This window comes from Alosa alosa, chromosome 10, assembly GCF_017589495.1.
Source record: "Alosa alosa isolate M-15738 ecotype Scorff River chromosome 10, AALO_Geno_1.1, whole genome shotgun sequence".
In the NCBI taxonomy this organism is placed as follows: Eukaryota; Metazoa; Chordata; class Actinopteri; order Clupeiformes; family Clupeidae; genus Alosa; species Alosa alosa.
Genome location: NC_063198.1, coordinates 4418023 through 4440023, shown reverse-complemented (window position 1 = coordinate 4440023; position 22001 = coordinate 4418023). Strand labels below are relative to the sequence as shown.

Genomic DNA, 22001 nt, shown 5'->3' with positions numbered 1-22001 from the left:
GTTGACTAATATGTGGCTGGTGTCTGTTGTCTGTGGTCTTGATGTTTTAAGGACAAGACCAGAGACAAACAAGTGACCGCAAGCTTCCCAACAAAGTCAGGAGTTTCAACACAATTGTCCGAGTGACAAGCCCTGAAGTCATCTGGTCTGACTCTGGCTGTCTGTTTGTCTGAGTGGGGATAAAGCTCACTGCTACACGCCTGCTTCCATCCCCAGAGCACAGCTATTTCTCCTGACCTCAGCTTCATCAGATCTATTGGTACATTACATTATGAGACAGGCAGGCTCATTAGGAAAGGACTGAGACCTTGGACAACACTGTTCATTTCAGATTCACTCAAGCAGATACATTGAGGCAATTGAGTGGACCATCCCATTTACAGTGTGAATGGTATTTACCAGTAGACTCACGTAAGAGTGAATCCACTCTGATACTGAGCTAACGTGCACCGACATGTCAGGAAAGGTCTCCACGGAATGACAGGTGCTGTGGTGGAAGAGGCTTACTGAGGGCCGACAGCAGTTTCCTCATACTTCCTCAGAAACCCAACTGACAAAGAAACCTACTGCACTGACGTGGATGATACTAACAACAACATGTACTCGTATGACCTTTACACAGAGAACAACCAGGGGATAGCAAGGAACCTGACTAAAACGCAGGCAACTCAACTTTTATTAGATAGATCTTAACCGTGTATGATTTAATAAGAGCAGTACAGAGTTACTGATTGAAGGACACAAGGATCACTGTGGAAACAATTAATTGCATGACATTCATTGCCTCCCAATAACAAATTTAAACAAAGGGCACATTCCAAAAACTAGTGCACATTGTTTGATCGTCCCAAAATTCATACCAGTAGTAGTGTTAATATTAACACCTCTCATGAGGCTTGTGTAAAAGGCCTGTTGATTAACACAGACTACTCACTGGCCTAATGCATACCATCCCCTGTGTTCAGAAGAAGAGAGGATTTTCTGGGTTACCACACAAGGCCCATGACTGCGAAAAACTCACAATGTAACTAATTTCAGCACAAGAACACTAAAACCAAGACAATGACATACTGCCACTGTGAATCCAGTAAGAGAACCATATATGGTTCAAATACAGCAAGTCATGAGACTAGGTATGTGTGAGCCACCACTAAATGAATGTCTTCCATAAACAGACATAAACTTAGACAAAGGGTGCATCCCAAAACAGTCTATGGCAGCCCAATTCTCCCCCCAAGTAACCCACAGTGTGGCCATAACTCAGAGGAGCACCTTGAATCAGTGCTGCATCTAATGATGCATTTTCAAAAAGCCCGGCTCAGTGAAGGTAAAGCGAAACTGCCAGGACATGTTTTGACAGGCACACAGTGTTTGCAGTGGAATGAATGCAGTGTGTTTGCGAATGTGAGCCAGAGTTCCTCAAAGACCAGCGCAAAGACAGACATCAAGATTTATTTAAACACCACTGCTAGCAAACCAACAGATCTCTACTTGCCTTAAGTCTAAGAGTGCTGCCTGCCAGAGCTCAGAATGTTGGAAACTTCAGAGAGTCTTGTCTGAATCTGGTTGGCTTGATATTTGTGGTTTCAAAGAGATCTTGCTGTGATGTTACAGTGAAATAAGACCTGGGCAGGAATGAATAGATTCACTGGCCTTGGATCTACTACTGTTTTGTCCTTAACTGTCCGCATGGGAGGAGGCTCTGTGCTGTCACTGATCAAAATAGAGAGCAGTCAACAGAACATACAAAACTCCATAGACAATATCGCCACCTAATGGCCAATTATGCTACTCCATTTGAACTCAAACGCCACATCAATCAAATTCAAACCAGCTATCCATGTGTCAACGTAGCTTTGTTTCGTCTATGGTGCCTTATCTCCCCCTATTATATGGAATGGGAGCTACGTAGAGACATGCTATAACTTGGAATTCTACCGGTCCAGGTTCATCAGTGAGTTGGGTCAGAGGCGTCTGGTACCGCATTGGGAGGGAAGCAGTGGAGAAGCTGCCTGATGTCGTGGTTGTAGAGGGTCTCCCAGCTCAGTCGGGCCCAGCGGACACAGTCCTCCCAGCTCTGGGGTCGGAGGTCACCCAGGCTGCCGCTGACGGCCTCCAGCACCTCCAGGGCTTCCGCCTCACCGCGCTGCTCCAAGCGTGACCAGAAGCTGTCATCGCTGCGGAGTCAAGATGACATCATTACAACATTAGTGCTGTTCAAACACCAGATAAGGACTGTTAGACCCAGCAAGAACCAAAAATAAAGAGTCCAACAGGAAATGGACGGAGCAAATCCTCTGGCTTGGTAGACGACCTTGACATTGAGGACCTCCAGACCTTCTACCCAAGACTGATAAAATACAGTGACAGCCTACAAAAGACTGATCTGGTATTTCATTGCTTAGATAGTACATGCTTACCAAGGGCAAATCTGTTGGACTCTATTGGACACAAATAAGATTCTTTCTTAATCACTGGCGACTAAACACAAGAACGTTTTCTTTGTTCCAGACCAGCCAAATGGAAATAAGTGGAGAGACGTCTTCTCCACCCATACATTTAGACCACTGCTTAAATGGCCAGTCTTTAAGGGAAACATTCAACTCATGCCAATCAGACATAAGCTTTTTCTTCCTGCCAGCATCCAGAGAGGAAGGCCGTTAAGGGCTTCTGCAGCGATGAGAGCTGATGAGATGAATCCTGGGGAGGTGGGGGGAGGTTGGGGGAGGGGGGCTCTTTGATAGGGAGCAGAGGTCGCCCTGCAGCTGCTGGACAGGAAGTACTTGAGCTGCGCCGGTGACAAGACATGGGCGAGGAGACTGGTATCTGTCTGCTACACACACACACACACACACACACCCCGGCATCCTGGCAGAGTGTGGCAGAGGCCTATAGGGCTCCTCCATAAACAACCAGCGGAGTGAGTGTGTCTAGTATGGAGAGCTGGGGCAGACTCCCCAGCAGAGTCCTGAGTGGTGAGGGGGCCTGGGGCAGGATGTGGAGCCCAAGTTGGCGGCCTGGCTTGTAATACATTCCTCTGGACTGGACATGAGGAACTTGTTAAAACAAACTGCTCTTGGCGCTACAGGATGTGATGTGGTGGTATATAGTGGTGTGTGTGTGTGTGTGTGTGTGTGTGTGTGTGTGTGTGTGTGTGTGTGTGTGTGTGTGTGTGTGTGTGAGAGAGAGAGTTGAAAATAAACACTATGTGTGTGGTGTGTGTGTGCTTATACAGCAATATGTTTTCCCCACTTAACACAAATTCCAAATTGTACGAGTGCATGAAAGATGCATGAGCCTACAGTGATATTTGCAAACCTCACCTCAGGTACTGGTTCACATTCTCTGCAGTGTGCTTGAAAATGCCCTCAAACTGGTCTCTGGCCCACTGTAAAACAACCACCACAACACAACATCTCAACATGCCTCCTCGGTCACATAATTAGACCAGAACTACTATACCATAAACATGTCAGTGTTGTACTTCAAAAGGACTAACGTTGTGATGCCACCTGCATGTCGTACCTGCAGAGTATGCTCTATGCGCTGGGGGAAGTTCTTTAGGGTGCAAAGGGGGATGGCAGTGGCCGTGCCTGGGTTGGCAGGGCCGTAGGACTCAGTGAGGCGGGGAACCACCACCACTGTGGAGCCCTTGGTCCCCAGGGTGCCTCCTTCCAGCATGGGCTTCAGGTGCTGCACACAGAGCTTATCCAGGTAGACTCCTAACCAAGGTACATGAGAAGGAGGAGCCATGTTATTCTCTGCAATTGTGACTTGTATTAACTTGTGTTCAGATTGATATGGTATGCTGTGTCCAACATTATGGAATCTCTAACCAGAGAAGAAAGTAACATCATGGAGTTCATACACACCAAGCATATTCCAGTATAGAAGTTATTCACAAGCCAGTTGGTGTATGTGCAAACTGTATGATTCAAATTTAAGCTTATACAACAGCTCATAAATGATAGAATAACACACAGGAACACACCAATTTTTTGTGAAATGATCGTATTTGCTGTCTACTCCAGAGATAAGACCTAGCTAGAAGGGAGCTATAGGCTAACTGGTCTAACCCAACTCCAGTGAATTATGCTAAGCTAGGCTAACAGTATCAGACTGGGTTATTGTATACTCCGAGAAGGTTAAACGTCAATTAAGCTAATTTCCTCAAAATGTTGCCGTGTTCCTTTAAGAGACCTGTCTGGACGTGACCAAGGTAACATTAGAAGGTCATATGCAATTGGCGGCGCGTTTACAGACTGTAGTTGGCAGGCTGTGTAGATGTATGTTCACTCACTGGCATCAACATTATCCAGGGCTGCGGCTACACCATCCAGGCCCCTGAAGAAGCTGAACCCATAAACGCCCTCGCTTTCTGGGCCCAGACGGTTCTGGTGAGCCGTGACATTCAGTGCCGGGTTCATCTCCCGCGCCGCCCGTGTTGCCACCTCAGCTTTCTGCCTCTGAGGATATCAGGGACATGGAGTGAGGAAAGAGAGAGAGAGAGAGAGGCCAGGAAAGAGAGGAAGAAAGAAAAACAGGAATATGGCTTTGCGAAATGTGAAAGGGGGAAACAGAGGTTTACTGATGGTGAAGCAGATGCTGTCTCAAGAGAGGAAGGGCCAATACTGTTATATGTGTCTTAATCTAATCTTCATCTCCACACACTGCTTGAGAGCCCATCAGAAGATTAGCATGTTTACTAGAGGACATTATCACAGAACATATCCTTCTTCAGATGGCATTCCCTAAGTGTTACGCAACAGCAGTTAAGTACTCTTCTAATAGTCTGCATATGCTTGTTGTTCGGAGGCTCGAGAGAACACGAGCAAGCTGTTGATGCCAAGCATCCTCTGAATACCTCAACACATTAGACTATAATGCCGTTAGTGTGTAATGAGAGCAGGAAGGACAGTCATCAATGGGCAGGGACGCTCACACGTCCTTCCCTGCCTGCCGACGGCCTCCCATCAGCCATAAATGCTAGTGACCACTGGCGAGTCACGGGGTCAGTAGCCCACACAGGGCTGAATGCAACAGTGGCGACTTGGTAACAGGACACTGTGGGAGCAGCGACCTCTGACCCCCCGGGTCTGTCCAGGGCCGCTGACCTGCGACCAGGCCCACTTAACCAGGTCAGGCATTTAGTGCCCACAGGCGGGAGGTCTACAGTGTGCTCCAACGCCTCAGGGGTGGTGCTGAGGTGTCTTTTTACCTGGGGCTCAGTTTCGATTCCCACCAAAGTGTGTGGGGATGGATATCCCTTGTCTAATTCCTCATCCACCCCCGCATTCCACAACAAGCTAAATGTATCTGATCCATGTCCTAAATCTTCCTATTGAAATGCTGCACTGTATGTAATGCACTCACTCATTGATTATTTTCTTTTTGCCTGTGCGTGTTCACTAGTGCAAGTGTAATACCATGGTTACATAAGGGATTGTTCCATAGTTACCGGTAATGACACATGTGGGGATAATCTTTGCTTTCCCACCACGATTTCAGTTCATCTGAGTGTTTGTAAACAGTTCACACAAATATGTGGTGTTTCACAAAAGTAGATAACATAGTAGGTAAAACATGCTTGTGATCTCAACTTGGCCCTTGGTTCGAGATAGTGTTCTGATATCATGGTAGCAATACTTTAAAGATGCAGTCTGTGATTTTAGTGAAGGTTGTGGATTTAAGCTCAAATGCCAATCAAATGACACACATCACTTCCATGCTCCTGAACAAACATGTTGATTGGCTGGAATTGTTTATGCTTGCCCTATTTTCAGAGCCACGACTGCATATAAACACCAGATGTGTTTTTGTTTGTTTTTAGCTCAAAGATAGACCAGACAGCTATTGGACTATGAGGAGAAATGAACTGCCCTTAACAATGTAGTAGAATTAAATATACTGCTCCAAAAAATTAAGGGAACACTTCAATCATATACTGGATCGGTACTCTGACACTGTTTAGTTCTGAACACAGGTAAAACTTTTGAGGCGAGTGTTTTATTTTGCAAGAACTGTCAGACATTCTGTGATTACAGTTTGAGAATGGAGAAAAGGGTGGAAGGTTTTAACAATTGTGGAAAACCTAAGTGTTCCCTTATTTTTTTTGAGCAGTATCAGACAACTAGCATATACCTACTGTATGGCATGAATGTCTTACCCCAATGTCCTGTGACCTAAACAAAAATTGTCGATTCAGATTTGATCGTTCAATGGAGTCCATGTCAGTCACAGTGATGTTCCCACCTTCTCCAGCTCCCAAGCCAATCAAGGCAAAATTCTTTAACAGCTCACAGCCAATGGCACCAGCACCAACCTATCATAGCAAATTAATAATCTTAAAATGTTGCTATTTTAAACCTCTTTCTCACTTTATGTATAATTTCGATAATATACAGTATGGCATTCTAGACTATCTGTTTTGCATTATGAATAACTTCAATGTTGAAAAGTTAATTGATTAACTATATGACTATAAAAAATACATTGTAGGCTTAATAAACTTATAACAATCACTAACCACTTACAATCTCTTACATCAGAAAGCACACATACATATGCACTACTTCAGTATTTCTACAGGGGAAATACCATTTAAACCTCAAGCATTTCCTGTTCCCAGAGGTTAGCCATCAGCAGTAGAGAACAGCCTAACAAAGTGGTCAAAGATTGCCCTCTACTGGGTTATGATTAGAACAACACTCACCAAAAAATATTTCTGTCTGGCCAGCTTCTCCTGAAAGGCTGACCCAAACACAGCAATCTGTCCATCATAACGACACCCTTTCTGGGAGACAGAGAACAAACAGAAAAAAACATTCTTCTCATTTATCATCATCACAAGCTACAGACCATAATCTCTCATCAGTGACAGTTTTGTGTTGTTCTAACTACGGCAACTGGAAACAAATCCTTAAATATAGTAGGGATCTTTATAGTAATAAACAAACAAAAGCCTGCTTTTCTTCAGCTTTGATGTGTGTCCACACATCTACTATGACCGTGGCAGTAGAGTGGAGTCCAGATCTTTACAGGTCACTAGCAATGGCATTTTTCAAACCAAACACACGGTCGGCAGATCTGCAGGAATGGAGCTGTGGCCTTCCCTTGCTTTGCCTTGACTAAATGTTGTGTTTGGCTGGGCGTCAGAGAACGCCTAGAATGGGAGCTTGGGCTGTTTGCACAGGCAGAGGAGACAGGAGAAAGGAGAAAGAGGTTCCCGAGTGTGTGAAGTGAACTCACTGGGGCGCACATGTCTTCCGTTAGGGCCTCTTCCTCATCTTCCTCCTCCTCACTCTCCCCGGGCAGGCTCTCCAGAGCGTCAAAATACAGCCACTGATGCAAGGGAGTGAATTTCCCACTGCAGGCCTGAGGCAAACAGGGAAAGGACAGAGTCGGATAGCAAAGGCATTCATCAGTGACTCATCTCTGGACTTTCACACAGCTTTTTTCTGTCAGCAGACACAGTCACAAACACATGTCTGGTATTATAAGCATCAAAGACCATAAGTCACCTTTATTTTGATGTTTGTTGAGTATGTGCATCATATTCTATGTTTTTCATAGTTATAACATTCTCTGAAACAACAATGTTTAAAAAGGTGAAAGTAAAAAAACGTTGTTTTCCACTCTCTCAAAGGTTAAGGTCATATCTCTTCAGGGTCATTGTTGATGTTGTGTTGGTGTTACCTTTATGACCTCTTGGGCCGCCAGTCCTCCAATGAAAGCATTGACAGGGGCAAGGTCACCGCGAGCACACATGGCCAGCTTCCTCACCACGCCTTCATCCAGCTTCTCCAGTTGGGATGCCTCGCTCTGTTTTCTTGCCAAGGTCAGCAGCCTATCAGCATCCACCTAAAAAGAGCAGCGTGTCAAAGAGTCATGTTGAAATGTTATTCATTTGATGTTGTTCAAATAGCAAAAGAAAAATAAGACTGAACTCGAGGTATCTAAACCTCAGGCTTTTGTCAATGTTATGTCATATGTCCCTGACCTTTGACCTGGGCTTTGGTAAATTCCCTGTGCCTTTCACAAAGTCATGTAGAGCCTGGAAGGCAATGTGCAGGGTCTTATGGCTCTCCACCTTTCCGTAGTCAGTCGGCACCATAATCTCTGGGTCCCTCAGGGCTTCATCCAGAGCCTTAGGCAGGGATTTCTGAAAGAGAGTCACACAGTCACAATGACTGATTACTTCAAATGATAGAAGTCACTCAACTCATATTAACCACATTAGTACAATGTCTATCATAACCATAACAGTGATGCCCAGTTTATTTCCATTTGAAAGCAGATACATACGAATGTTAGAGTCTCTGACTTCTTAACTTCTGTCGCCACTCCACCTTTCTCATAGTCTGAGAAACTTGAGGTGTCGCAAATGCTGAATGAGTAATTATCTGGAAAGAAAATGGCAATACGTTAATGCAGAAATTGTTGAATAAGGAGAGTTTGTTGCATAACCAAAAAGCTACCGTGAACCCGAAACATGGTTGTTTCCTCCTTCATATGCAAATCTCGGACTTTGAAATGACCACCAATGTGAACAAAGACAGAGTGTGACGCCAAACACAGCCTGTGACGCAAGCCATTGCTCTGATCACCGCCCGCTTCCACACATTACTTTACCTCTTCGAATTGGAGATACAGGTAGATGTGGCTATAAATCTGTTCGGAGCGGTCCTTGGCTGCAAGTCAGCCAATCAGCTTAAAGGTACACTATGCAGGTTTAGGTATTTTTGGCGACTGCAGAGCTTCCTCTAGAGTTGCGATATATTTATATTTTACTCTGCTATTGTAAATAGCAAATTTCTTGTGACTTATCCCCCTGTACACAGTGAAAATGCTTTTGTTGTGGAGGTGAAGGATTAACAACAGACAAAAACTATCTCCAAGGCAGTGTTTCACGATTCTCGCGAGACTTGGAAGTTGCATGGCCGGTTTTATGCTGTATAGTTTACAAGTTCGTTTACCATCAAATTGGCTTCGTAAAGGTGAAAATCTTGCATAGTGCACCTTTAACACTCACTCAATTATTCATGTGGGTACCAGATGAGCATGACAGACGCAAGATATCAGCTAAAATGGGGCATTCTATTCCCCAGCCTAATTATAGGTTTGTAAATAAGCTTGTAAAAGTTATTGACCTACGTTGCATTCCTTCTATGTTAACATCAGAGAGCAAGCTAAAATTCTCCTTTCAGCTATTCTTGACCTTTACAGGAAAAGTAGTCTTTCAATTCCTCCACCTAACATCTGAACAATTAAACTCACCTAGCACCTGAACTTCAACAGGTCCACAGCTGTTGAGCTCCTCCATACCCTGCACTCCCGAGAAGGTGACATGCGTGACATCATGACATTTATGCTCCTCTGCGCAGGTGACTTTGCCAGGGTTCCCCTTGAGTGAGAAAATTCAGCATGACATTTTCACAAAATATCTCTTTGCATAACATGACAGTTACCAATGTGGTCCTCACTGTCTACTGTATATCCACTCAAATACACCGTTTCTACATGAGCATGCCAAGACCTAAGGCAACACCTCACATGAACTTTGACTGTACCTGCCTCAGCAAATGCATAAAGAAGATTGTATGTAGCACATTCTGATTATTTTAGATAAGATCAGTGGGAGCTAACACCATGATCATGATCAAAATTTCTATTCAGTGTTTTCACGATACTGTGTCGATACCGTATGGAATTATTATTTATTTATTTATCTTTGGACAACGTAGGCTACCGGTAAGTAAAGCGGGAGTGTGTTGCTTATACAGCCGCGTAAGCTGCAAAGCACTGCGTGAAACACTAGAAAGGGTGTGTCGCGGTTCTGCCTTTTCACACCGCGACACAGTATCGTGGATATGAGTGTCGCGATTTCGGTTTCGAATCGCAGTTCTGACTTCAGACATATTTTTCACGATTCAGTGTATGTTTTTCTTATGTAACATATCTGTGTCCTATTTAAAGGAAGACAACAAAGAGAGGTAGTCTTTGTCTGACCTTTGTGATGGAGTCAATCAGTGCTGTGAGTGGGGTCTCCCCATCACTGTCTATGACTCTGAACTCTTCTCCAAAATCACAGAACAACTGTCTGTAATAAAACATCCCAAAATACCAGTCAGAGTTTACTCTTGGGACAATTTGTCATGTCTTAGAATATGTGAAAACATGTGTCATTATAGTTTGATGTGTACATTTTAACATTTAGCTAAAATCCACATTTTGATGGCATACTGTACATTGTAATAATACCAATAATACATTTGATTTGTGTTATGCTTTTCAAGACACACAAAGATGCTTGTAATACAGACAACTTAATGATGTCCTGTATAACAGCTCTTTGCTTTGCATCAGTGAAACAATATTAAAATACTAACCCACACAGTCCTCTAGTCTCAGCAACGATAAACTTAATGTTCTTGGAGTGGCAAAATTCTCCAATGTGTTTCTGTTCATCCAGTGACGAATTTGTGAGCACCACAACCTTGAAAGTAAAGTATAGATTTAAGGTCCATGTTTTTAGACATAGGCCAACATTCAATACTCTTATACAACTTATACTCTTATACAATTAGATTGACTCTAATTCACTGCAATGTGTTTTACCATAAATGTTACATAAATCCTATCATATTACAGCAAATCCAATAAAAACGTCTTTGGTTTCCAACACACAGCTTTGGACTTTGAGATTTACTGTCCAGAACATTGAATCTGACATGGAAGGCAGCTCTCCATCTGCTGACCTGGAATCTACTGAGAAGGCTTTCATCAAGTGGTCCACTGTGGCTGTCCACTGCCACATGATCATTGAGGTGAGATAAGCTGGTGAGACAGCTCAGGGCCCTGTTCTGACCCAGGTCATCTTCCTTCAAATAAAACTAGGAAGAAGTGTAAAAATGAAATGTAATGCATGTTATAAAATATAACAGCATAAAGAACATTTAATGATAGTGGGTGATTGAAACAGTTTTTTGCCTTTTTAACAAGTATGCAGAACCAATGGCCCTTGTTCAAAATAATGGACACAAATGGATGTGTGCCAAGAGAAATTTGCTTAGAACAGAACAATTTGCTTTCAAAGTTGTGCAAATATGAAGAAAGGTAAGCTGTTTCTCCATCCAATATGAAAAGATATGTACCTGCACCTGCCTTAATGTTACTATGACCTGAAGAATTGGATTTTATAGGGCACGCGTTCAATATTTACTTACCTGAGAAGACAAATCATACCACTGCACCACTCCCCCATCTTGAACAGTGACTGACCGCACACCGGCCAGGATGACATTCTTGGCTATTTCTACACCAAGCCCACGCATCCCCGAAATAAGAACGTTTGTTTCGCCCATGCGGCGCATCGCATCATGACCTAGAACGGGTCTGGCATGATAGGGGAGAGCAAAAAACAAAAACAAATTGTTATTCATAATGTTACATATCAAGTTTGCTCTACGTGTCTTGGAAGTTTCAACGGAGGGCACTTACAGTTGACGGGAATAAAGCACTTCATCGATGTCCATCTTGTGTTTTATTTCTTGACAAAACGAGGCTGAATTGGCAAGTTAGTTAATAGGGCTATTCTTAACAGTAGCCTCTATAGGGTGTCAGATCAGAAAAGCTATTCGTTTTAGCTATTCGTAACTGGAAAACTGACAAGCCTGCTACGGGACAACAGCACAGCCTAGGCTACTTATCTTTCACTTTCATTTTTCTACGCATGTGTTATCTTTTACTGTCTATGTGTTCGCATGAAAGTCTACTTTCGGTTTTTCAAGAACGTTCACCTAAGCTTTCTACCACCTTTCCTACTCAATGTCATGTGGCTTAGCCTAGTATTTGTAAGCGAGAATGGGGACGGTTGCAACAAAGGGCAGCAACAGCTTATTTCTTCAATCAGGAAAGAGCTACAGTAGCCTACTGATATTTATATATAGACAGTAAAAGAAAGCCTACAGCACATTCTCAGTTAGCCCTTCCTCCTTCCTGGGAGAAGGCAGCGTCATGTGACCATGCTTTTAGCAAAAAAAAACATTTCAAGGTAAAAGAAGTGTGTGTGTGTGTGTGTGTGTAAAGAAGTGTGTGTGTGTGTGTGTGGGGTATTTTCAGAAATTAAAATAATACTGTTAATAATAGCCCAGCAGGTTTTATCATGGCTGTCAGTGTAGGGAGTAGGGACTGTCCCCCCATTTTGGAGTTCAAATGTACAATAATAATTGACCAAAACATTGTTGTTACTTGTTACCTGAAAATATGTAACAAGTATGTTATGGGTTCAGCTGCAACATTTGACTTTGTCTATTCAAGTATAAATTGTTTGTTACGTAACGTTACGTAAACCAAGGTCCTCACTCATTGTGGTCATTAACAATCCCATGGCACTTATCGCAAAGAGTAGGGGTTCCCTGCTGTCTTGGCAAAATTCCCAACCTGGTTCATTCAATCTGGCCCCTAATCATCCTCCAATGTAATTGGCTCATTCATTCATTCATTCCCTAACACTCCACCACAAGCTGGTGTGTGGTGAGCGTTCTGGTGCATAATGGCTGTTGAGCATCACCCAGGTGGGTGTAATGTAACATATTAGTGGTGGTTAGTGAAGTTCCCCTTTCACCGTGAAGTGCTTTGGGTGTCTTGGAAAATGCTATACAAATGCAATGTGTTGTTTGTTGTCTATTCACAGAAAAAAATCTTGCTATCTGCCAAGTCAGCCTCCAGAGGCACTAGGAATTTAAACGTGAAAGCAATTTTGCAGAAGGCCTACTTCAATATTTCAGACTTTATGTTGTCCTTCCACCACAAGTCATTCAGGATTTTTGCTGGTAGTTGTACTGTAATATGCATTTCACTGTTATAACTATTCAGTCATCCATTTGTTTCCTGTATCCATGCATTGCATTGTGCACCAGGCCAGTAGATGGAGCTCTGTATCTGTGCTTGACTTTTTCCATGGGTATTATTCACTTTCTGGGCCAAGCCATAGGCATCCTTCTCAAATCAAGTTGGACGTAGCCGCAAAATGACCTTTGGAGTCATTCAGGTGAATAATTAACTGTGAGTGTTTATATGTGTTTATGTGTGTGTGACAGTGAGAGAGAGGCTGTCTGTGCTCAGACATGGGCAGTATTTTAAGGACTGGAAAATCAAAAATCAAATGTAGTTTGGGTAACACTTTATAACAAGGTGCCATAATAAATAGCAAACTAGTCATTACCTAACCCTTTGTTAATATTTGTAAATTGTTGCTAAAATATCTATTTGACACAAGTTAATAGTTACACCATAGTTACTGGTATAATAAATACAATTAAATTGTGTTTGTAAAGATGTAAAGTACATATAGGACATTGGGGAGGGATTATTGAGGGATTGAGGAGGTGGGTTGTGGCTTAGGCTGTGTAGAGATTGTGTGTGAGTGTTGGTGGGTGGGAGGGGTGATAGGTCTTTCGGATTGTGGGGGCAATAAAGACAGAAAACTATTAAGTAACAATTTACAAATATTAACAAAGGGTTAGTTAATGACTAGTTTGCTATTTAGTATGGTACCTTATTATAAAGAGTTAACATAGTTGGTAATAAAATACTTTTGAGGGATTGTATTTAGAGTATTTCAAATATTTAAATACTTAAGAAAACTCTGTCTTTTTCTCAAATAAGCCAAAATTGCATCACTCTGTTAAATAAACTACCTATAGCCATGACAATAGGCTATGCTTATCATAGCCAAAGGCCAGAGTCTTGGTGAAACTGGTTTGTTTTCAAGTTTTTTTCTTTGCTGTTTGTTGTTGCCTAAGGCTTATTCAATAAGAATAGGGAGGGTGCCCAGTGATATCCCTTGGACAATTCTCTATATTCAGCTCTAAAGTTGACCTAAATAGCGATTTGTTCATAAAAATACCAACTTCATTACCCTTTTGGAAGGCCAGCAAGAAATGTGAACCCATGTTTTCTTTTTCTTGCCGTAGTATGCCACATTCGCTGTTCCGTCTGGCATAGCCTTCTGTTTTTCTGTGAAGCACTTTGGGTTGCTCTCTGTAAATAAACGTGACTTGACTTGACTTTGTGACCAGCTTAAAAGTGTTTGATCCAACTTTTCTCTTTTACGTTTCCCTCTGGATACTGAAGAAAAGTCAACCAAGGGAGCCAAAATGGTCAACTTCCTTCTGCCAGTGGCGATTCTAGAAACATTTTGATGGGGTGGCCAGGCTGGGGCACATGCAGACTCAGGGAGGGGTGGCACATAAACATAATGGGAGAAGTAAAATACATATTCTAAAATAGATAGTTCTGGTCCTTGATTATGATTGGCTTAATTGTGTTCTATGCTGTTCCAGCACAAACATACACCTTGACTGCATTTCGTTCTACTGTATATTAGTCCGCTTGCGCGTCATGTTTGTCAATGCCCCTTAGCTGTTCTAAAATCAGTGTGACCTACGGCCTCTGTGGGCTTATTGTTTAATTTAAGCCTTAGATTCAATACTAAATTATGCGTTATTAATAACCAAACTGAAGTTTTTGTAGAACATCTGGAGCACATTAACTTGGTATATGCAGTGCAACAAGAAGGAAAGTATTTTCAGGCAAAGCAAGTGCCAAATAATGAAGTTTTCCACCATATGTAGGCTAGATGTGCATGGATAGAACAACTTACAACTTGGAAGAAATTGGTTCTTGAGCCCAGACTGTCCAGCATGCCACCCTGTGCCCCCCATCTGGCTCTGCCCCTGCCTTCTTCAAGGACAACATGGGGGGTAAACCCATTTTTTTGTTTCTGCCAATTTTTTGTCACCCTATAGACAACTTAAAAGCATTAGATATGTCTTCTCTGTTTTCCCCTTAGAATATGTCTAAAAGTTGAAAAAAAAGTGATAAAGTAACTAAGTTCAGAAGCTTGAATTGTCAGGTGTGTCAAGTGCTACAAGACTAAAATTTTATAACGATACGGTTAAGATACTGAGAACATTAGCACCCCGTATGACCATGACCTTTGACCCCATGACCTACTGTACAAGACAGGATTAAAACAACTAAATAGATTTGACATTAGGATTTATGTAAGGGACAACATCCGCCGAAGTAGAGGCAAAAGAGACGGAGGCAAGGACCTCCCCAATGCGAAACAGAGTGGAGTTTTCTCCACCAAGTTCATTAATTCCATATATCGGGACGCCTTACAGGATGTTAAGGGCTGTTCACAGGGCCGGATCTCCCTATACGCACACTACGCAAGTTGCTTAGGGCCCCACAAGTTAATGAAGGCCCCCTCCCCCATCTCCCTTTTAGTCAAACTAGTGACAGACATACATAGGCTACAGTTATAGCGACAGTGCCTCATACATTAGGAAGATGAACATGAAACCGACTTAGCATTCAGGGCATGAAAACACAGGAATGAACAGCGGGAACAGCAGTCGGGTAAACTTGTCTTCGTTTCATGGTTTGATGTCTACATGCATCTCTCCAGCGCATGTTGATGGCCTACATGTAGGCCTATACCTAACAGGGAAGTGAATCCCCTGATCTTTCTGCGGCTTGCTTGCCAGCCTTTCCCAGTCACAGTACTTCGCAAAGTTGTGAAATTTAATCGGATGTTCCATTTTTTTAATGCGGGCGACTGGCTACATTTTTGGAAAAAAGTAAAAATAAATAGGCCTAAATCTTTAAATTCACTCATGATAACGTGCTGCTCGGGATGAAACTAGCAGTTTTTCAGCAGAAACGTGCGAGAACCCGTCAAAACTAATCAGTGATTTCACTCTTCCCATACATTTTAAAATAAGTAGGCCTAAATGGTTTTACAATATTTCAGCTATAGCTTTAGCTAAGCTTTAGTTGGTTTAGATAGCCTACAACTGAACGTATGCAACATGGGAAGTAGCCTAATGTAGGCCTATTAACTTTGATTCGCTGTGCTGCATGGGCAATATACATATCGTAAATTAGCCCTATATGAAGTATTAAAATTATTGTTTAAAATAGTCTTAGTTTGAAAAAATATTGGAGGGAATCAGGAGAGCCAGTTCAGTAGCTTTGGCAAGTGGCCTACTACAGACACACAGGTGAAGAACAGCCAACCTCAGCCAGTAGGCTACTAGCACAACAACCAGACACTACAAAAAATAACTGCATTACATCAAGAATCAAACTGCAGATTTCTGATTATCAAAACCCCAGTTTTGACGACATATTTACAGTTCTTATGCAGGGAATGTAGTATTTTGGAAACAAAAAACTGCATTGTACTGCATAGTACTGTAATTTACTACAGAAATGCAGTATGAACATACAAGGCTACTGCACTGCAGCCTACTATAGCTGAACTGTACTTCAAAAAAACTGCAGTTATTTTTTGTAAGGGGATATAGTAAGCATCAAAAGCAAACAGCCCAGACCCTAACACTGGGCATTTATAGCTGTGAAGGTCCTTTATAGGGAACAACACTATATTTGGTAACTTCTGTAGACATCCAAAATGGAGTTGTATTGGGAGCTCTGAGGTGTCAGATAATATATATAAAAAACGATTACATTTTGGCTTAGGGTTGGTTAGTGTGGACACTTTTATCGTTATGGTTATAGTTATCGTTATCGTTGGTGTGAATGCCCCTTTATTCTGTTTGCCCCCCATGTTGCCATGTTGAACACAGTTCCACTGTTGATAAGGCCATAGCATAGGGCCTACATCAGGGATGTCAAAGTCAAATACATTAGAGAGCCAAAAAAACAAATTTGCTACAAGCCGAGGGCCGGACTGGTTCAATGTTTATTAAAACATATTAAAATGACTGCACGTAACCTATTGAACCAAGACGTGTACTGTATTTTATTTAATGATTAAATGAATAATGACTGTGACTGAAGTGCAGGCAAAGTTTGCACAAATGTACGATTTTTCCCATCCTCACCGACCTTGTCATAAAACTTGTTTAAATGATCATATGATGCCTCCTTGCTGCTTTGTCATCTACATCAGCCTTTCTCAAACTTCTTTGACCTGAGGCCCAGTCAAGGCATACTTTGGGGTCATAGGGCCCACCTACATGAACCCACCCCCTCCTCCCACCCCCCATTAAATTATCATAATGATATCACAATTATTATTATTTTTATACTATATTGCTATACATGCACTTCAAAACAGTCAATGTTTAAAGTGCTAAGATTGTTCACAAAAGTTTGTGAAAACATGCACATCAGAGTACTGCTTTACTAATGTATAATATAATTAGGCCTTCAATAGTTTAATTGTTTTTGCATTGTTGCATGATGCTTGCATGAGAAATACTTCTCAAAACAACAGCAGTTATATGGGTGCCGTTGTTTTGGGATGTTTCCCTCATGCAAGCATCATACACTGATAGAATATTTATATGCTATTTAATTGCATTTAATTTGAATGCCTGAATGTAAGGATTCAGGAGACACAATACCAGCTTTTGTGAATGGGAAATGGCGGATAAGATCATGCGTAAAATCACTGATCTGGAGATCTTTAACTATCTTTAACTAAGACTAATTAATAGCTTTTGGCTGACTTTAATACTTAATGCCAAACAGTGTTTTATATAGTCTGTGCTCTGTTTTTTATGGAAGTTGCATAAATCCACGTCGTTCTATTAAATGTCGTTTCATAATTAGCCTTCCAATAGGTTGAAGCTTAGCTTTGCTACCCACGTGCACACGCATGCATTGAATAGACACTCATACCACAACTTAATTCTATGCCTCTATGTTTGATGACACCAAATTAACAAGTATTTCCTACTAATTGCAGAAATGTTTGTTTTCTTTTTCTGTCCGCGGCTCCTTGACCAATTGCGCAGCAAATTATCAGACGATGGCCCGGGAATAATTTCACTCTGCAGACCATTGTCCACATTGCGGACCGCGGCCCATAGTTTGACAAATGGTTACCTGCATGCTGCCATATTAAGGCCTTTTTACGGTGTGTTTTAGCCGGGTTTTCGCGTGGAAGGCTCTGTAGAAATCTGGCACCCTATTCAACGAAGTTAAACTGAAAGAGCGTGCCGTTCACAGACACCAGAATGAAGATAGATAGATAGATAGATAGATACTTTATTGATCCCCAAGGGAAATTCAAGGTCTCAGCAGCATACAGACAACACAAACACATTCTTTAACAGCAGAAATAGTAATTAAGTATATAGTATATTAAGTATATAATATAAAAACACAACTAAGCAATAAGGACAGTAGAAGATAAAGAATATGCTAAATATACTAAAATACAAATTATACCAACTAACACTTAATCTAAATCAATTCTAAAAACAGTATCCACATAGTGGTGATTAATCAATCAGAGGTGCTTGCAATGACTGAGGCAGCGACTGAGCCTGTGATTCTCTGTGCATAGTAAGGTAAGGTAAGGTGCTCTGTGTGAATGAGTGTCATGGTAATAGTGCAATGGTGATAGTGGTCATGGTGATAGTGCAAATGAGTAAGTCCAACAGTGCAACAATGCAGAAATAAAGTAAAGTAAGTCTATATATCTATATATTTAACTATTTAAGAAAAGGTATAAGTGTGGCCACAGTTCGGCTGTGGCATGGAGGGAGGGGTTATGCATATGTGCTAATGTGCTAATATAGCACGCAAACAGTGAGGCAGAAGACAGTGGTAAAAGTGGCTAGTGGACAGACAGTATCCAAACATGGAGGGGGTGAAGAGGCAGACAGACTATGCAGAGAAGTCTATCTCTCCTCTTCCCTTAAGTGAAGCATTGAACAGTTCAATGGCCCTGGGGACAAATTACTTTTTTCAGTCTGTCTGTTGTGCAAGGCAGTGAGCGAAGTCTCCAGCTGATCAGGCTCTTCTGCTTAACAATAGTGCTGTGGAGTGGGTGACACTCATTGTCCAAGATGTTGATCAGTTTGTTCAGGGTCCTTTTGTCAGTGATGCACTCCAGTTCAGCTCCCACTACAGAGCCAGCTTTCCTTACCAGCCTGTCAATTCGCCCCGCATCCTTCTTCCTTGTGCTTCCTCCCCAACATACTACTGCATAGAAGAGGACGCTGGCAACAACAGACTGGTAGAACATCCTGAGGAGCTTGCTGCACACATTGAAGGACCACAGCCTCCTCAGGAAGTACAGCCTGCTCTGCCCTTTCTTGTGTGTTGGCTGACCAGTCCAGTTTATTGTCCAGGTGGAGACCCAGATACTTGTAGGTGCTAACCACCTCCACATTGACCCCATCAATGTGGACTGGTGGCAGAGTGGGCTTAGACCTGCGGAAATCCACCACCATCTCCTTGGTCTTTGAAGTGTTGAGTTGAAGATGATTGAGTTTGCACCATTGCACAAAGTCCTCCACCAGGCTCCTGTACTCCTCCTCCTGCCCGTTCCTGATACACCCCACAATTGCAGTATCATCAGAAAACTTCTGCATGTGGCATGACTCGGTGTTCAGAAGTCAGATGTGTACAGGGTGAACAGGACTGGAGAGAGCACAGTTCCCTGTGGCGCTCCGGTGCTGCTGATAACAGTGTCAGAGAGGTAGTTCTTCAGTCTGACGAACTGTGGTCGCTCGGTCAGGTAATCTGTAATCCAGGTTACCAGGTGAGCGTCCACACCCATCTGCAAGAGCTTGTCTCCCAATCTGAGGGGTTGGATGGTGTTAAAAGCACTTGAGAAATCAAAGAACATGATTCTCACAGCACTTTTCCCCTTGTCTAGGTGGGAATGTGTCCTGTGTAGAAGATAAGTGATGGCATCGTCCACGCCCACTTTCTCCTGGTATGCAAACTGTAACGGGTCTAGTGCATGGCGTACCTGGGGTCTGAGCATACCTAAGACCAATCGCTCCATTGTCTTCATCACATGTGATGTAAGAGCGACAGGTCTGTAGTCATTAAGCTCACTAGGGTGTGGCTTCTTAGGGACAGGGGTAAGACATGATGTCTTCCACAGTGTTGGAACTTGTCCAAGGCGTAGGCTCAAATTGAAGATGTGCTTCAGTGGCTCCGCCAGTTCAGCAGCACAGGCCTTGAGTAGCCTTGGACACAGTCTGTCAGGCCCCGCTGCTTTATTGCTGCGCAATTTCTTTAGTTGGACTGTCACTTGATCTGTTGTAATGGTGAGGGGTGTAAGGGGAGGGGAGGGGGAGGGGAAGGGTTGCATCTGGGATCTGTGTGTCTGATGGCTGTTGACTGAGGTCGTTGTCACCTCATTGTTCGTGATCGCCATGTGGGGGAGAGGTGCAAAATCCAGTGATGGTGGGGGTACGATAGCCTGTGATGATGGAGGTGAGTGTTGCACTGGTATGGAGGGGATGTGGGGGTGGGGGCTGTGGGATGGTGGACAGACCACCGCCATTGGAGCTGGAGCAGGGCAGTCAAACCTGTTGTAGAAGTGGTTCAACTGGTTCACCCTGTCCAGGTCCCCCTCCACAGAGCTGCTGCTCTTCTTCAGGCGAGTGATAACCTTCATGCAGTCCCATGTCTCCTTCAAGTTGTTTTCCTGCAACTTCTGTTCCACCTTCCTTCTGTAGTCCTCCTTAGCTTCCTTCAGCTTGAATTTGAGTTCCCCTTGCACGCGCCTCAGCTCTACCATGTCCCCCTCTCTGAACGCCATATTTTTCCTATTCAGAAGGGTCTTGACATTGCTGGTTATCCAAGGCTTGTTGTTGGGAAAGCCGCGTACAGTTCTGGTGGGAACAACAATGTCCATGCAGAAGTTCAGGTAGTCAGTTGTGCACTGTGTGACCTCCTCTAAGTCCTCTCCATTCTGTAACACACTCCAGTTAGTGCACTCGAAGCAGTCTCTCAGAGCCTCATCCGCTTCAGGTGTCCACTTCCTGAAGGTGCGTGTGGCAACTTGCAGCCTCTGTACTTTGGGCTTGTACATTGGCTGGAGATGAATGAGGTTGTGGTCTGACTTTCCCAGTGGGAGGAGGGGGTTTGCACTGAATGCATCCCTCACGTTTGCATACATGAGGTCTATTGTCCTGTTTTTTCATTGTAGGACAGTCAACATACTGGTAGAAATTCGTGAGTGTGGAATCCAGTGTATGTGATTGAAGTCGCCAGAGATCACAAACAAGGCGTCAGTGTGTTGGGTTTGAAGCCTTGCGATTGTGGAGTGGATGACGTCACACGCTGTACCCGGGAGAGCTCGAGGTGGAACGTAAACACAGACAGCAATTGCGTGCGAGAACTCCCTCGGCATGTAGTACGGACAGAGACTAACCGCTAATAACTCCACATCCTTACAGCATTCGACAGCAGCGAGTTCACAGTAACGTTCATCAGGCAGTAGTAGCCTAATACAGTACGTTCAGTTCACTTTCGCTCAAAATATATATGAACGAGTGACTTTCGTTCAATGAACGCGTTCAGGCACAACACTGGGGAGGGGGGTAGCTGAAAGTTGACATCTGCCCTGACTGAATACTGATGAATAATGAAGCTGAGGCCCACTTGCGGCGCCGCAGTGAGTTCGTGGGCTACCGTTGCATTGTGGGGAATGGAGTATTAATGTGCAAAACAGCAGCCGGCGGCTGTGGCCTGCGGGCCGGTTCTAATACTAATCAAATATCACCCCGGGGGCCGTAGATAATTAATTCGCGGGCCGGCCTTGACTTTGACATGTCTGGCCTGCATGTGCAGATATATTGTTTGTAGCCTACAACAGAACAGGATCACGCAAAATACATCATTTAATCTCTATGGATGAAATTCTCGCTTTTCCCACCGGCAAAAACGCTGAGACCAGGTCGGGGGCCCCCTAGCCTCTGTTTGTCCCCTATGTTGCCATGTTGTCATGTATGTAGGCAATAGGCATGTATTTATAGCACAAAAAGGTAAATGCAGTTCAGTTTAATAAGAGGTTGACCATTGGTTACGGAAAATGATGATGAGGTTGCTTTGATACAGTTGATTCCACCGTTGTGAAACCTGCTCAAATATCGGTTACACTGATGGGACTGTGATTGCATTTTTTTTTTATCAGATCTACTTCATAGGAG

At 43.1% G+C, this 22001-nt stretch overlaps 1 protein-coding gene across 2 annotated transcripts in view; it reads right to left on the bottom strand.

The window, feature by feature from the left end:
• The window catches only part of uba7 (ubiquitin-like modifier activating enzyme 7), a 59299-nt gene extending 47379 nt beyond the window's left edge, over positions 1-11920 (bottom strand). For both annotated transcript variants that reach the window (XR_007194875.1, XM_048255368.1), the window contains exons 1-16: positions 11500-11920; positions 11226-11394; positions 10758-10892; positions 10389-10495; positions 10009-10099; positions 9277-9403; positions 8305-8402; positions 8000-8161; positions 7696-7860; positions 7249-7374; positions 6713-6793; positions 6167-6322; positions 4301-4466; positions 3526-3722; positions 3324-3388; positions 1982-2177 (exon numbers count right to left, since the gene is read on the bottom strand). Coding sequence is in view for 1 of the 2 variants with exons in the window: in XM_048255368.1 (XP_048111325.1) it covers positions 1982-2177; positions 3324-3388; positions 3526-3722; positions 4301-4466; positions 6167-6322; positions 6713-6793; positions 7249-7374; positions 7696-7860; positions 8000-8161; positions 8305-8402; positions 9277-9403; positions 10009-10099; positions 10389-10495; positions 10758-10892; positions 11226-11394; positions 11500-11534 (2076 nt within the window). In the remaining variant the exon portion in view is untranslated. The remainder of the gene's footprint in view (positions 1-1981; positions 2178-3323; positions 3389-3525; positions 3723-4300; positions 4467-6166; positions 6323-6712; positions 6794-7248; positions 7375-7695; positions 7861-7999; positions 8162-8304; positions 8403-9276; positions 9404-10008; positions 10100-10388; positions 10496-10757; positions 10893-11225; positions 11395-11499) is intronic.
• Between the last annotated feature and the right edge of the window lie 10081 nt (positions 11921-22001).